Source organism: Microcaecilia unicolor, chromosome 1, assembly GCF_901765095.1.
Source record: "Microcaecilia unicolor chromosome 1, aMicUni1.1, whole genome shotgun sequence".
Taxonomy (NCBI): domain Eukaryota; kingdom Metazoa; phylum Chordata; class Amphibia; order Gymnophiona; family Siphonopidae; genus Microcaecilia; species Microcaecilia unicolor.
In genome coordinates this window covers 763,531,880-763,549,702 of record NC_044031.1, presented here as the reverse complement: position 1 = coordinate 763,549,702, position 17,823 = coordinate 763,531,880, and the positions used below count along the sequence as shown (strand labels likewise).

General features: G+C 46.6%; 1 protein-coding gene across 1 annotated transcript in view; it reads left to right on the top strand.

The window, feature by feature from the left end:
* The window catches only part of DENND4A (DENN domain containing 4A), a 576,041-nt gene that overhangs the window by 532,365 nt on the left and 25,853 nt on the right, over nucleotides 1–17,823 (top strand). The window contains 2 exon segments of the mRNA XM_030189785.1: nucleotides 5,206–5,380; nucleotides 14,104–14,168. Of these exon segments, the coding sequence (XP_030045645.1) occupies nucleotides 5,206–5,380; nucleotides 14,104–14,168 (240 nt within the window).

Below are 17,823 nucleotides of genomic sequence, written 5' to 3'. Positions count from 1 at the left end.
TTTCTCCTCCCGAGAGTCTGTCTTTCGCGGCCTTTGTCCGGGAGATGTCTACGGCCATCCCCTTCCCGGTGGTTGTGGAGGACGAGCCCAGGGCTGAAATGTTTGAGCTCCTGGACTATCCTTCTCCACCTAAGGAAGCGTCCACAGTACCCATGCATCATGTCCAAAAAAGACATTGCTGGCGAACCAGACCAAGCCATTAACTAATCCCCACATTCCCAAGAAGATTCAATCCCAGTATCGGATTCCATGGGGACCCAGAGCTGATGCGCACTCAGTTGCCTCACGACTCTGGTGTGGTGGATCTGGCCCTAAAGAAGGCTAAGAGTTATAGAGAGCATGCTTCGGGCGCCCCCGGGCAAAGACTCCAGAACCTTAGACTCCTTTGGGAGGAAGGCCTATCATTCCTCTATGCTCGTGGCCAAGATTCAGTCCTACCAGCTCTATACGAGCATCCATATGCGGAACAATGTGCGACAGTTGGCGGGCTTGGTGGACAAGCTCCCTCCTGAGCAAGCCAAGCCGTTTCAGGAGGTGGTCAGGCAGCTGAAGGCGTGCAGAAAATTCCTGGCCAGAGGGGTATATGATACCTTTGATGTTGCGTCCAGGGCCGCTGCTCAAGGTGTGGTGATGCGCAGACTCTCATGGCTGCGTGCCTCCGACCTGGAGAATAGGATCCAGCAGCGGTTTGCGGACTCCCCTTGCCGAGCGGACAACATTTTTGGAGAAAAAGTCGAACAGGTGGTAGAACAGCTCCACCAGCGGGATAACGCTTTCGACAAATTATCCCGCCGGCAGCCTTCAGCATCTACCTCCTCAGGTAGACGTTTTTATGGGGGAAGGAGGGCTGTTCCCTACTCTTCTGGTAAGCGTAGGTACAATCCTCCCTCTCGCCAGCCTGCGGCCCAGGCTAAGCCCCAGCGCGCTCGCTCTCATCAGCAGCGTGCGCCTCAGCAAGGCCCTATGGCTCCCAAGCAAAAGCAGTGGACGAGCTTTTGACTGGCTCCAGCAGAGCATAGCCGACATCAACGTATCCGTGCCGGGCGATCTACTGGTCGGGGAGGTTGAAAGTTTTTCACCAAAGGTGGCCTCTTATAACCTCCAACCGTTGGGTTCTTCAAATAGTCCGGCAAGGATACACCCTCAATTTGGCCTCGAAGCCTCCAAATTGCCCACCGGGAGCTCAGTCCTACAGCTTCCAGCACAAGCAGGTACTTGCAGAGGAACTCTCCGCCCTTCTCAGCGCCAATGTGGTCGAGCCCGTGCCATCCGGGCAAGAAGGGCTGGGATTCTATTCCAGGTACTTCCTTGTGGAAAAGAAAACAAGGGGGATGCGTGCCATCCTAGACCTAAGGGCCCTGAACAAATATCTGGTCAAGGAAAAGTTCAGGATGCTTTCCATGGGCACCCTTCTTCCCATGATTCAGGAAAACGATTGGCTATGTTCTCTGGACTTGAAGGACGCCTACACGCACATCCCGATATTGCCAGCTCACAGGCAGTATCTGCAATTTCAGCTGGGCACACGTCACTTCCAGTACTGTGTGCTACCCTTTGGGCTCGCCTCTGCGCCCAGGGTGTTCACGAAGTGCCTGGCTGTAGTAGCAGCAGCGCTTCGCAGGCTGGGAGTGCACGTGTTCCCTTATCTCGACGATTGGCTGGTGAAGAACAATTCCGAGGCAGGAGCTCTACAGTCCATGCAGATGACTATTCGACTCCTGGAGCTACTGGGGTTTGTGATAAATTATCTTAAGTAGAGGAGTGTGGTAGCCGTGTTAGTCCAATTGATAAATTATCCAAAGTCCCATCTTCTCCCAGTACAGAGACTCGAATTCATAGGAGCTCTGCTGGATTCTCGGACGGCTCGTGCCTATCTTCCGGAGACAAGGGCCAACAATCTGCTGTCCCTCGTCTCCCGGGTACGAGCGTCCCAGCAGATCACAGCTCGGCAGATGTTGAGATTGCTTGGCCACATGGCCTCCACAGTTCATGTGACTCCCATGGCTCGTCTTCACATGCGATCTGCTCAATGGACCCTAGCTTCCCAGTGGTTTCAGGCTGCTGGGGATCTAGAGGATGTGATCCACCTGTCCACGAGTTTTCTCAAATCCCTGTACTGGTGGACGATTTGGTCCAATTTGACTCTGGGACGCCCTTTCCAAATTCCTCAACCACAAAAAGTGCTGACTACGGATGCGTCTCTCCTGGGGTGGGAAGCTCATGTCGATGGGCTTCACACCCAGGGAAGCTGGTCCCTCCAGGAACGCGATCTGCAGATCAGTCTCCTGGAGTTACGAGCGGTCTGGAACGCTCTGAACGCTTTCAGAGATTGGCTGTCCCACCAAATTATCCAAATTCAGACAGACAACCAGGTTGCCATGTATTACATCAACAAGCAGGGGGGCACCGGATCTCGCCCCCTGTGTCAGGAAGCCGTCAGCATGTGGCTGTGGGCTCGCCATTACGGCATGTTGCTCCAAGCCACATATCTGGCAGGCGTAAACAACAGTCTGGCCGACAGGTTGAGCAGGATTATGCAACCTCACGAGTGGTCGCTCAACTCCAGAGTAGTGCGCCGGATCTTCCAGGTGTGGGGCACCCCCTTGGTAGATCTCTTTGCATCTCGAGCCAACCACAAGGTCCCTCAGTTCTGTTCCAGACTTCAGGCCCACGGCAGACTGGCATCGGATGCCTTCCTCCTGGATTGGGGGGACGGCCTGCTGTATGCTTATCCTCCCATACCTCTGGTGGGGAAGACTTTGTTGAAATTCAAGCAAGACCGAGGCACCATGATTCTGATTGCTCCTTTTTGGCCGCGTCAGATCTGGTTCCCTCTTCTTCTGGAATTGTCCTCCGAAGAACCGTGGAGATTGGAGTGTTTTCCGACCCTCATCACACAGGACGAAGGGGCGCTTCTGCATCCCAACCTCCGGTCTCTGGCTCTCACGGCCTGGATGTGGAGAGCGTAGACTTTGCCTCTTTGGGTCTGTCGGAGGGTGTCTCCCGTGTCTGTCTTGCTTCCAGAAAAGATTCCACTAAGAGGAGTTACTTCTTTTTATGGAGGAGGTTTGCCGTCTGGGTTGACAGCAAGGCCTTAGATCCTCGCTCCTGTCCTACACAGACCCTGCTTGAATACCTTCTGCACCTGTCTGAGTCTGGTCTCAAGACCAACTCTGTAAGGGTTCACCTTAGCGCAATCAGTGCATACCATTACCGTGTGGAAGGTAAGCCGATCTCAGGACAGCCTTTAGTTGTTCGCTTCATGAGAGGTTTGCTTTTGTCAAAGCCCCCCGTCAAACCTCCTACAGTGTCATGGGATCTCAATGTTGTTCTCACCCAGCTGATGAAACCTCCTTTTGAGCCACTGAACTCCTGCCATCTGAAGTACTTGACCTGGAAGGTCATTTTCTTGGTGGCAGTTACTTCAGCTCGTAGAGTCAGTGAGCTTCAGGCCCTGGTAGCCCAGGCCCCTTACACCAGATTTCATCATAATAGAGTAGTCCTCCGCACTCACCCTAAGTTCTTGCCGAAGGTAGTGTCGGAGTTCCATCTGAACCAGTCAATTGTCTTGCCAACATTCTTTCCCCGTCCACATTCCTGCCCTGCTGAACGTCAGCTGCACACATTGGACTGCAAAAGAGCATTGGCCTTCTATCTGGAGCGGACACAGCCCAACAGACAGTCCGCCCAATTGTTTGTTTCTTTTGATCCCAACAGGAGGGGAGTGGCTGTGGGGAAACGCACCATTTCAAATTGGCTAGCAGATTGCATTTCCTTCACTTACGCCCAGGCTGGGCTGGCTCTTGAGGGTCATGTCACGGCTCATAGTGTTAGAGCCATGGCAGCGTCAGTGGCCCACTTGAAGTCAGCCACTATTGAAGAGATTTGCAAGGCTGCGACGTGGTCATCTGTCCACACATTCACATCTCATTACTGCCTGCAGCAGGATACCTGACGCGACAGTCGGTTCGGGCAGTCAGTGCTTCAGAATCTGTTCGGGGTTTAGAATCCAACTCCACCCCCCTAGACCCATGTTTATTCTGTTCCAGGCTACACTCTCAGTTAGTTGGATAAGTTGTTAGGTCAATCTCAGTTATGTCCTCGCCGTTGCGAGGCCCAATTGACCATGTTTGTTGTTTTGAGTGAGCCTGGGGGCTAGGGATACCCCATCAGTGAGAACAAGCAGCCTGCTTGTCCTCGGAGAAAGCGAATGCTACATACCTGTAAAAAGGTATTCTCCGAGGACAGCAGGCTGATTGTTCTCACAAACCCGCCCGCCTCCCCTTTGGAGTTGTGTCTTCCCTTGTCTTTGTCTTGCTATATACGGGACTGACGAACACGAGCCGGTTCGGGCGGGAAGACGGTCACGCATGCGCGGTGCGCATGTGCGCGCGAGGTCTAGCAAAGGCCTTTGCTATTGAAGATTCCGATTGGAGGGGGCTGCCGTGGACGTCACCCATCAGTGAGAACAATCAGCCTGCTGTCCTCGGAGAATACCTTCTACAGGTATGTAGCATTCGCTTTTACCTGTTTCCTGGGGGTGTAAATTTTAAGTTTTTACTTTAAGTGGTGGGTTAAGTAATGTGCCCCAAGTTGTAAGGAGTGGAGTAGTCTTTTAACTCTGGTGTCCCTGTTACTCAGCCTGCTGTTCTAATCACAAGACTACTCCTGGACTCCAAGGGTGCTAAGTTTGCTTAAAAGGTACTTGAGCCATCCTCCCTCTTGCTTTCTATATATTCCCCTTTTGTTCTGCATTTCTTGCTTAGTTATCACATGAATGGAAATAAATTCAGGCATTTTCTTTATCCCTAGTGGGCTCATAGTCTATGCATTTTCTCCTCCTTTTCCTGCAAGTTGTCCAGGAGTTTATTTTATCAAACCATCTCTCAGCATGTAATGGGTAATCTAAGAAGGTGTATTTTAATAGTGTTCTATGGCCTTATAACCTGGAAACGGAGTCACTGACTGCAAGTCAGTTGACACTTATTTGAAAGGAGTTTATCAGAATGTAAACATCATGTCAAATTTATAATATTTTTTAATTAAATCTGTTTTAGTAAGGTGACGTCCCTCTTAAGCTGAGAGGAATGATCTTGTTTCATTCACAAGCCAATTCTCATCCCCTGAATGAGCAAGTATTCAACCAGAGAAGTTACCTCACTGCCCCATGCTTTGTTAAACTCTGAATGTTTTTCTTCATTGCAGTTCAGAATTTCCCTCTTGTGCACAGTCAGCAATGGGATAACCAAGTGGTTGCAGAAGAATTTAACCAGGAGCTCTTGCTGGACATGGTGAGGAGCATTAAGATGAATGATGTTTATGGACCAATGACGCAGATCCTAGAAAGACAAAGCAAAACGCCCAGCTATAAACGTCAGAGGTAAGGTCCATCTAAATGTAATTAAGCAAATGTTGCATACCGGTAACGGAAATGGTGATATGATGACTTCCACAGCTACAGGTTAAAAATGGGGTTAAAATCTAGCAATGCAGAGCATGTTAGGATGTAGTCAAATGATAGACCCTATTCCATTGGGCCTTGGCGTGTGAGTTTGATTCAAGATATCTATGCTTCCATAGCGTCAGCAGCAGATGAATCCAGAAACTGTTGGGTTGTATCCGTCTACCAGCAGGTGGAGATAGTGAATACTGAAAGAAGGCAGTGATCCTGGACGTCCAGGCCCTTATTCCTTCAGTATATTTCTATCCCCAGCAGGTGGTGGATGAATTCCCTCCAGGTCCTGAATTCTCCATGGGAAGCCTCCTAGGCCGTGCTGGCCAGTTGAGCCATAGGGTATGTGGCTAGTGGTGCCAGCTTTAAAGGCATACTTGGTGGCCAGGTCCCTGCCTTACCCTGCAGTTCCCCTTAGTCCAGGGTGCTCCCTTTGGTTTTTGGTTGCACTGCTCTTGCCGTCCTCACAAAAAAAAAAAAAAAAGAGAGAGAGCAGAATTATAGCCGTTTAAAAAAACCAAAAAGGCATACTGGCCTGGAAGGAAACCCTGTGCCTGGATGGCTCTGGGGAGCTAAGAGTACCGTTTGGGCTCCTCCTGGGACCTCTGCTGAGATCACAGTGCCGGCCTCTTTGGGGTGAGTCTCTTTCTTTTCTGGCCACATGGTCTGTGCTCGCCGGTGGCACTATAGCAGCAGAAACAGGCAAACGCTGTTCCCGCTGCGTGAAGAGACACTTGCTTCTGGCTTTTGCCGTGTGGGAAGGAGCAAGAGAGTACAGAGAAGAGTAGGAGAGGCATGACGACAGTGATGAAGGCAAGATGTACTCAAATAGAATGGAGATGGTTGAATGGAAGGAAGGAAATGTTGAAGGTTGAGAGCTGAGAAGACAAAAGAGATGGTGAGATGATGAAAGCAGATGGTGGGCAATATGTTCCTGCAGTATACAGTGGTTTCAGATGGAGAAATATTGGCATTGGACAAATGCAAGGTGATGCATAATAGAAAGAATAATCGGAATCATATTTGCATGTTCCAAGACCTTGTGCCTGGGATTATGTTCAGGTTCTAGGATCCATTATGGCCTTCCTTGAGGTGGTGCCATGGGTGAGGGCACACATGTGCCTGCTGCAGCAATCGCTGCTTTGCAGATGGTCGCCGGTGTCCCAGGAATACCAATGCCATTTTCCGTGGCTTCCACAGGTGAGGCGCATCATGAGTTGGTGGCTTTGTACCGCAAACCTTCAGTGGGGGATGAGGTTGACAGCTCTGCAGTGAGTGGTGGTGGTCATGGATGCCAGCCTCACGTGGTGGGGTGTTCATTGTCTCCACCGGTATGCACAGGAGCATTGGTCGATTGCGGAGGCAGCATGGCCCATCAATTGAGTAGAACTGTGAGCGGTGTTCCATGTGCTTTGGACTTTTCAGACGATCTTGAAAAGGCAGGCAGTACGCATCCTCTTGGACAACACGACAGCAGTGGCATGCATCAACCGTCAGGGAGGTACACAGAGCATGTTGTTGACCTCGGAAGTGAGCAGACTGCTGCTGCAGCAGGTGGAGAAACACATTCTCTGCTTGTCGGCAGCGCACATTGCAGGTCACCAGTGTTCAAGCAAACTTTCTCAGTCATTATCTCCTAGATTCGGCAAAATGGGAATTGGCATTGGAAGCGTTCCTTCAGATCTGACAGAAGTGGGACATGCCAGAGATCGACCTGATGGCATCCAGGAAGAATGCCAAGGGGGCCAAGTTCTTCAGCAGAAGAAAGGATCTCGGGTCCGTGGGTTAGATGTCCTGAAGCCGTGGCTAGTGTTGGCGCTGCTGTACATATTCCCTCTGTGGCCTTTGATCAGGAGAGTCCTGCTCCAGATAAGATGGCATCGGGGGGGGGGGGGGGGGAATCTTGGTGGCTGTGGATTGTTTGCGCCATTCTTGGTATGCAGGCTTGATACTACTTCTCGTGGACAAGCCCTTTCGGATTCTGCTGGTGCAGGGTCTCCTGCATCTGCAGTAAAGGATCTCTACATGACGATGCCTGAATCTCCAAGACCCGATGAGCCGAAGTCATAGTAACTAGAAGCACTGTCTTCAGGGTAAGATCTTTGGTGGAAGCCAGAAACAAAGGCTCAAATGGTGTCTTCTGCAGCACCAAGTTCAAGTTCGAGGACAGGCACGGATGCTGAATTGGTAGATTGAGATGAAGCGCACCTCACAAAAACCGCACCACATCAGAATGCACCACCAACGAAGAACCCAAAACTCAACCCAAGAAACAGGCCAACACCTCGACCTGAACCTGAAACAAATCATAAGCAGGACCCTTCTGCAACTCATCCTGCAGAAAAGCAAAAATTTATGTGACTGATGCTCGCAAAAGCCAACCAAGTGTGATCTGCACATCGCACCTCAAACATCTGTCACACCCAGGCATAAGCCATAGTAGTTGAAGGTTTCCGAGAATTAAGCAAAGTGGCTATCACTGCGTCAGAATAGCCCTCTATCACTGCATCAGAATAGCCCGTCTTCCTCAATCTCGACCTCTCTAGAGCCAAGCTGTAAGAATAAAGCAGGAAGGATCTTCCATGAGGATCGGACCCAGCATCTTTAGAAGTTGTTCCATCCCCTTTATCATTTTCATTGCCCTTCTCTGCACCTTTTCTAATTCCACTATATCGTTTTTTGAGATGCGGCGACCAGAACTGAATACAATATTCGAGGTGTGGTCACATCATGGAGCGATACAAAGGCATTATAACGTCCTCATTTTTGTTTTCCATTCCTTGCCCTGTACGCAGGATGTAAAGAAAAGACCATTAAAAAACTCCAAACAACCCAAAACACAGCAGCCAGACTCATCTTTGGAAAACCTAAATATGAAAGCACGAAGCCCCTAAGAGAGAAACTACATTGGCTTCCACTCAAGGAACGAATTGAGTTCAAGATCTGCACAACCGTGCACAAAATCATTCACGCAGATGCCCCACTCTACATGCTAAACCTAGTGGACCTACCGCCCAGAAACGCCAAAAGATCAGCCCGCAAATTCCTTTATCTGAATTTCCCCAGCTGCAAAGGAGTGAAATACAAACAGGCTTATGCTACGACCTTTGCATACAAAAGCACACAGCTCTGGAATGCGCTACCCAAAACCCTGAAAACCATGAACAATCTAACCAGCTTCCGCAAAGCTCTGAAAACACACCTCTTTAACAGAGCCTACAAAAGTCACCCTCAATGATACAATTCATTCCCCAAATCACCTGAACACACCTAAAACACTTTGCACACAATTCATTCCCCAAAACATCCGAACACACCTAAAATACCCGCACACAACCTACCCAACATCCGCCCATCTACTACCTCTTTTACATCAGCTTAGGATCAACTGTATTTAAATCATGTATCGATTTTATCATAACCTTTTACATTAGCCTGTGATCAACTGTATTTAAAACATGTATTGATTTTAACATAATTTCACTCTGTAAGCCACATTGAGCCTGCAAAAAGGTGGGATAATGTGGGGTACAAATGCAATAAATAATAATAATACCTAACATTCTATTTCCTTAGCCGCAGCAGCACACTGAGCAGAAGGTTTCAACGTATCATCAACGATGACACCTAGATCCCTTTCTTGGTCGGTGACTCCTAACGTGGAACCTTGCATGACGTAGCTATAATTCGGGTTCCTCTTTCCCACATGCATCACTTTGCACTTGCTCACATTAAACTTCATCTGCCATTTAGACGCCCAGTCTCCCAAGGTCCTCTTGTAATTTTTCACAATCCTTCCGCGATTTAACGACTTTGAATAACTTTGTGTAGTCAGCAAATTTAATTACCTCACTAGTTACTCCCATCTCTAGGTCATTTATAAATATGTTAATAAGCAGTGGTTCCTCCCAGCACAGACCCCCTGGGGAACCCCACTAACTACCCTTCTCCATTGGGAACACTGACCATTTAACCCTACTCTCTGTTTTCTATCTTTTAACCAGTTTTTATTCCACAATAGGACAGTATCTCCCATGACTCTCCAATTTCCTCTAGAGTCTTTCATGAGGTCCTTTGTCAAACGCCTTCTGAAAATCCAGATACACAATATCAACTGGCTCCCCTTTATCCACATGTTTGTTCACCCCTTCAAAGAAATGTAGTAGATTGGTGAGGCAAGATTTCCCTTCACTAAATTCATGTTGGCTCTGTCTCATTAATCCATGCTTTTGAATATGCTCAGTAATTTTGTTCTTTATAATAGTCTCTACCATTTTGCCAGGCACCAATGTCAGATTCACTGGTCTATAATTTCCCGGATCTCCTCTGAAACCTTTTTAAAAAATCGGCGTTACATTGGCCACCCTCCAATCTTCCGGTACCACGCTCGATTTTAAGGATAAATTACATATTACTAACAATAGTTCTGCAGGTTAATTTTTTAGTTCTATCAGTACTCTGGGATGAATACCATCCAGTCCAGGAGATTTGCTACTCTTCAATTTGTAGAACTGCCCCATTACATCTTCCAGGTTTATAGAGATTTCATTCAGTTTCTCTGACTCGTCAGCTTTGAATACCTTTTCTGGTACCAATATCTCTCACAAATCTTCCTCGGTGAAGATCAAAGCAAAGAATTCATTTAATCTCCCACTATGGCTTTGTCCTCCTTGATCGCCCCTTTTACCCCTCGGTCATCTAGCGATCCAACCGATTCTTTTGCCGGCTTCCTACTTTTAATATACCTAAAAAAAAAATTAATATGTGTTTTTGCCTCCAATGCAATCCTTTTTTCAAAGTCCATCTGTCCTTATCAGCGCTTTTCATTCCTTCTGCTGTTTCTTATTATTTTCAGTTGGTTCCTTCTTCCATTTTCTTAAGGATTTTCTTTTAGCTCTAATAGCTTCCTTCACCTCACCTTTTAACCATGCCAGCTATCATTTGGTCTGCTGTCCTCCTTTTTTAATACGTGGAATATATTTGGCCTGGGCTTCCAGGATGGTGTTTTTGAACAGCATCCATGCCTGATATAAATTTTTGACCCTCGCAGACACTCCTCTAAGGTTTTTTTCACCGTTCTTCTCATTTTATCATAGTCTCCTTTTTTAAGGTTAAACACTAATGTATTGCATTTCCTTCGTATACTTACTTCAAAGGTAATATCAAATCTGATCATATTATGATCAATGTTATAAGCGGCCCCAGCACCATTACCTCCCACACCAGATCATGTGCTCCACTAAGAACTAGGTCTAGAAGTTTTCCTTCTCTCATTGGCTCCTGTACCAGCTGCTTCATAAAGCAGTTCTTGATTTCGTCAAGGAAGTTTACCTCCCTAGCATGCCCTGATGTTACATTTATCCAGTCAATATCGGGGTAATTGAAACCATCCATTATTATCGTGTTGCCCAGTTTGTTTGCATCCCTAATTTCCTTTAAGATTTCTACATCTGTCTGTTCATCCTGCCAGGTGGACAGTAGTACACTCCTATCACTATCCTTTTCCCCTTTACACATGGAATTTCAATCCATAGGGATTCCAAGATGTGTTTTGTTTCCTGAAGAATTTTACTGTCACCCTCAAGTCCTTTGATCTCTCAGTGATCATCGTCTTCAGATTCCCTCTGCTCACCAGGCCCACTGTGAATCTACAAGAAACAGGACCTTTTTCTGCGTAGCTTCCTCCCTTTGGAATTCGTTACCCCAACTCTCAGATTTGGACTCTCCTATCCAACATTTTGATCCTTGTTAAAGACTTATCTATTTGAAAAAAAACTATAGCCTCCACTCAGGTGAAACTGCTACCCTGAAGGTATACTAGAATCAGTGCTTTTTTTGTGCCGGTACGCAACGGTACGGCATACCGGCACCTTTTTCTCCTCCTGTCCTCCCCTCCCATTATTTCCAGCGATTCTCCGCCTCTCCCCTGCCCTCCCATCGACGTGCAGTGATTTTCCGTCCCTCCCCTGCCCTCACCTCTCCCATATCCAGCGATTCTTCGTCCCCCAGCCGTCCTCTTTCACTGCCTCCCAGCCAGCGTCGGACTCAGAGGTGAACAGTGCAGGCAGCGATTGGCTGGCAGCGTCGTAGCTTCCCTCTGCAAGTCCCGCCTATGCGTAAACAGGAAGTTGTAGGCGGGACTTGCAGAGGGAAGCTACGACGCTGCCAGCCAATCGCTGCCTGCACCGTTCTCCTCTGAGTCCGACGCTGGCTGGCAGGCAGTGAAAGAGGACGGCTGGGGGACGAAGAATCGCTGGATATGGGAGAGGTGAGGGCAGGGGAGAGACGGAGAATCGCTGCACCGTCGATGGGAGGCAGGGGAGAGAGAATTGCTGGACATGGGATGGGAGGGAGGGCAAGGGAGAGAGAATTGCTGGACATGGGAAGGGCATGGGAGAGAGAATGCTGGACATGGGATGGGAGGGAAGGGCAAGGGAGAGAGAATTGCTGGACATGGGATGGGAGGGAAGGGCAGGGGAGAGAGAATTGCTGGACATGGGAGGGGAGGGAAAGGCAGGAGAGAAAGAATTGCAGGACATGGGATGGGATGGGAGAGAAGGGCAGGGGAGAGAGAATTGCTGGAACAAATGGGATGGGAGGGAAGGGCAGGGGAGAGAGAATTGTTGGACATTGATGGAGGGCAGGGATGAGATAATGCTGGACATGGAGGGAGAGAGGAGAATCGCTGGGATGGGGAGGGGAGGGACAGGGATGAGAGAATTGCTGGACATGGAGGGGGAGGGCAGGGAAGAGAGAATTGCTGGACATGGAGAGGAGAGGGGAGAATCGCTGGAAGGGGAGGGGAGGACAGGGAAGAGAGAATTGCTGGACATGGAGGGGAGGGGCAGGGAAGAGAGAATTGCTGGACATGGAGGGGAGAGAGGAGAATTGCTGGATGGGGAGTGGAGGACAGGGAAGAGAGAATTGCTGGACATGGAGGGGAGAGAGGAGAATCGCTGGACAGGGAGGGGAGGACAGGGAAGAGAGAATTGCTGGACATGGATGAGAGGGGAGAGAGGAGAAATGCTAGAAATGGATGGAGAGGAGAGCAGGAGATAGAGGAGAATTGCTGGACATGGATGGATGGAGGCGTTGACTAGGAGAGAGGAGAAATGCTGACTTGGATGGAGGAGAGGGGATAGAGAATTATTGCTTTATATGGATACAGAGGAGGGAAGAGAGATGAGAATTGCTGGACATGAATAGAGGGGAGGAAAGAAAAAAAGAAGATGTACATGGATGGAGATGAGGGAAAGGGAAGAAGGAGAAAAACTGCACATGGATGGAGAAAAATAGGCAAAAGCGGATCCATGTTATACCTCCTCCAGTCAATTCCATGGAGGAGGACCCAGCTTTACTTATGGATACAGAGCAACAAACGAAGAAGAAAGGAGGAAAGTAAAGAAATAAATGGAGAGGAAGCCCTGGAAATGGAGTTAAGAGAACAGATAGAGAGCAGCAGAATCAGAGACTGGGACCAATATGGATAGAAAAACAAAGTCACCAGACAACAAAGGTAGAACAAATCATTTTATTTTCATTTTAGTGTTTGGAATTTGTCTTATTTTGCACTGGGTATACTGGAGCTGTAACAGCTTACAGAAATTATTTATAATGAAAAAAAATCACATTATTTTTTCTCCTATACTAGTATAATATTTTCAATGATATATGTTTATATGCGCCATGGCTGGTATAAGGGGTGTGGCTAATGTGGGTGTGGCTATAATAGGGGTGGTGCCATATGTGGTGACCCCGCCCACAATGAGTACCGGCACCTTTTTTCCTACAAAAAAAGCACTGACTAGAATCTACACACTTTCCTTATTGATCTCCCCTACTGTGTCTATATTTTTGTTATAATCTTCTGTCCTGGTCAAAATAGTGTTCTTTTCCTACTTGCTTTCAATTTTTAATTGTACACCGCTCTGTCATTCCAAAGGAAAAGCAGTATATTAAATAAAGCAAACCATAACCAGGAGGGACTGATAACCAGATATTTTTGCAAACTTCTGCAATTAGTCTCGGATATGCCCAGAAAGGGAGAGGGTGCTCTTCTCTCTGAGTATCATCCACTACTGGTAGGCTTTGTGTTCACCCTCTTGCTACAAAGGGATCCTCTATTCCTTTTTTCATCTAGCACTGTTCTATTTCTGTGTGCATCTGGTTCCAGCTTGTCATACTGTGTAAAGTCAACATCTCTTAAGAGAACAAACTCTTGGCTTTGTGGAGTGGAGGAGTGGTCTAGTAGTTAGAGCACTGGTCTTAACATCCAGAGGTGCCTGGTTCAAATCCTACTGCTGCTCCTTGTGATCTTGGGCAAATCACTTAACCCTCTATTGTCTCAGGTACAAACTTAGATTGTGAGCCCTCCAGGGACAGGCAAATACCCAGTATACCTGGATGAAACTCACCTTGAGCTACTACTGGAAAAAGTGTGTGCAAAATCCAAATAAATAAATAATCAAAATGGCATCTGCCCACAGTGAATTTCTGTTGTCCATTGGTCTAGGATAAACTCCCAAGTTTTGAAACAACTCCCTTCCCTCTATGTACTCTGTTCCCTAGGGCTCAAAGTTTGGGGATTGTGACCCTTATCTATGAACATATAGGAAAATTTAAAAATAACTATCCCTTCACTTTTTTTTCAGGAGCCTTTACAGACAGATATTGTTTCTGTCACTTATTGCACTTGGAAGAGACAACATTGACATAGGTGAGTTTATTAAAGTCTGTGTGGATTGCAGTAATTCTTTGCTTGAAGTGAATTAGCACTTGTTTTATGGAAGCTTGTATGCAAAATCGCACACTTTATTGTACACTATTGGGTAAGTTCAATATAGGTCACTAAAGGTTGGGCACCAAAAAACTGGACACTAAGCTAGTATTCTATAATGGCAAAGTTGCCTTCCAAATCTGGTCTAGAATACTAGTGGAAGTCTGCAGCTATGCACCAAACTTTAGGCACGACCACTTATGGCATGACTATGGCTTGCGTAAATGGTGGCACCTAAATGCAACTATCCTAAAAAGTGCACACAAGAATAGTCAGAACACCCCTGACGTGCTCTCTTTTCATTTGCATGTGAGAGAAGGTTTATAGAATAGGAGCGTAGAGCTGGTATAAGTAAATATGTGCCTCTTTAATTATAAATCAGTTTAAAGGTCCACAGTATCTTATTAGCAAGTGCCACACAATCATGTAACCAATGTACCCAGCATTACATCAGTCTCCACATACACATAGTTCTTAATCACAGGCAACATGCTATATCTTTTAACACTCCAAAATTAATATGATAAAACAGACCTCAGTGGTAACTCGTTTCACATAGGAACTTAGTCCTATGATTTACCAAATTCGTCATCAGTCTTTATATCTTAATCATACTTTTTAACCTTACTTAAACTGATATTTTAAGCTGATGATTTAAAATTACTTATCCTAAATGAAGGGACCCACAACCAACATGATTCATGTTTCACCAAAAACAAAGCTGCATCAGAGTATGGTCCTCTGACTCTAAAACAAAAATATATATGTATAACATCTCAGTATACTAATTTTTCCAAAAAATGCTAAAAAACTTTACTTGAATTATGTGAAGGGGCATAATTGAAAGGGACGCCAAGTTTTGCTGAGAACGTCCTCTCAAAACATCCCGGTGGAGGGGCGGGAAACCCGTATTATCGAAATAAGATAGACGTCCATCTTTTGTTTCGATAATATGGTTGGGGACACCCAAATCTTGACATTTAGGTCGTCCTTAGAGATGGTTGTCCCTAGACTTGGTTGTTTCTGATTTTCGGCGATAATGGAAACCAAGGACACCCATCTCAGAAATGACCAAATCCAAGCCCATTGGTCGTGGGAGGAGCCAGCATTCGTAGTAGACTGGCCTCCCTGACATGCCAGGACACCAACCGAGCACCCTAGGGGGCGCTGCAGTGGACTTCATAAATTGCTCCCTTACTTTGTGTGCTGAGCCCCCCCAACTCCCCCCCAAAAACCCACTCCCCACAACTGTACACTACTACCATAGCCCTTATGGGTGAAGGGGGGGCACCTAGATGTGGGTACAGTGGGTTTGTGGTGGGTTTTGGAGGGCTCACATTTACTACCACAAGTGTAAGGTGTAGGGGGAGGATGGGCGTGAGTCCACCTGCCTGAAGTGCACTGCACCCACTAAAACTGCTCCAGGGACCTGCATACTGCTGTCATGGACCTGAGTATGACATTTGAGGCTGGCACAGAGGCTGGCCCAAAATATTTTGAAAGATGTTTTTTGAGGGTGGAGGGGGTTAGTGACCACTGGGGGAGTAAGGGGGAAAGTGATCCTCGATTCTGTCGATGGTCATTTGGTCAGTTCGGGCACCTTTTTGTGCCTTGGTCATAATAAAAAACAGGACCAGGTGATAGTAGTTCAAGTGCTTGTCAGGGACGCCCTTTTTTTCCATTATGGGTTGAGGACATCCATGTGTTAGGCAAGCCCAAGACCCGCCTTCGCTATGCCTCCCACACACCCCTGTGAACTTTGGTCATCCCCACAATGGGAAAACAGTTGGGGACTTCCAAAATCGGCTTCGATTATGCCAATTTGGGCGACCCTGTGAGAAGGATGCCCATCTTCCTATTTATGTCGAAAGATGGGCGTCCTTCTCTTTCAGAAATGAGCCTATTAGTATAAACTCATTGATTAACATGCAATACCTGACTTTCAGTCACTTTCTATCTTTCAGATGGCGACTGCTCAAAAAATGCCAACATTTTAATAAATAATCACATAACCTGCTCATCCACCAATCAACAATGACTAATGCAAGATATTATAATAATGACACCCAGTCAGTCTCCAAGTTAAGACCCGTAGGGGCCATTGTATTAAAGGTGAAAAACCATTTCTGCTCTTTATAATTTATTTATTTATTAGAATTTGTTTACAGCCTTTTTGGAGGAATTCACTCAAAGCGGTATTCAGTAAGAATAGATCAAACATGAGCAATAGGCAATTACAACAGTAAAAATATTCAAATAACAGTATAAAGTATGGCATAGTATACTACTTGCAATGTCAACACAATACATAATAGAATGTTTTAATTGATATTGAAGGGTAAAGCAAAGATGTAACATAGGTAAGAGATAGTAAGAGAATAAGAACAGTTAAAGTAAGGTGACTGGTTTAAAGAAAGTTGCACATGAGATCAGAGAGATTGTTAAATATTATCTCAGCTAGGGTAGGAGTGGATAAACATGCCCTGCTGCAGTATGTGCAGCCCGAGTCACTCCTTATGTGTGTGAATGAGACTACAGAGTTAGTTACTTCTTCCATTAAAGGCCTGATTGAAGAGCCAAGCTTTCACCTGCTTCTTGAAGTAGAGATAATCTTGTATTAAGCGGAGCCTTTCAGGCCGTGCATTCCAGAGTGTGGGGGCTAATCCAGAAAAGGCTCGCTTGATGGTATCACATCGTGTAATATCTTTTGGAGAGGGTGTGGTTAGTGATAGTCCTTGAGAGGACCTTAGTGTCCTTGGTGGTGTGTGGAGGATCATCCTATTCTTCAGGTACTCAGGGCCATTTCCTTTCAGGGCCTTGAAGATCAGACAGAGAGTTTTAAATTTAGCCCTGTATTGTACTAGTAGCCAATGAAGTTTTTGCAAAAATGGTGTGATGTAGTCATGTCGCTTGCAACCTTCTATGAGTTGTGCTACTGCATTCTGAATCAACTGAAGCTGGTGCAGGCCCTTTGTAGTCAGACCATTGTATAGTGCATTGCAGTAATCCAGTGTTGATGTTATCATGGCATGCACAACTGGGATAAGATTTACCTTCTCGATGTAAGGAGAGAGGCAGTGTAGCTCTTGAAGGTTGCTGGATTTGGGGAATCAGAGTAAGTGTTGAATCTAAAGGTTCCTGACTTGTGATTTGAGGGGGAGTGTGTACTTCCCAAAAGGGTTTTTGATGTCAGGTATGTACCCACGTGTTAGGGACCCAGAGAAGCTCAGTTTTACTGGGGTTTGTTGTGTTTAGCCCATTCTTAAATTGATGTTAGGTAATCAATTTATTCTAGGCTTTAGATAAGTCAGGTTCAGTGTGTATGAAAAGCTGCACATCATCTGCATAGATGCAGAACTGAGTGTCCATTGACCGAATCAGCTCAGCTAGAGGCTTGAGGTAGATATTGAACAGAATAGGTGATAGTATCAATCCTTGTGGTATCCCGCTGGTCAGTGTCCATGGTGGTGATGAGTTGTGCCAATCATTATGGATTGTTGCCTGTCTGATAAATAGGATTTGAACCAGGCAAGTACTGTCCCATTGCTGTTTCTGTCAGTCGGGCTAGGATGATATCATGATCCACAGTGTCAAA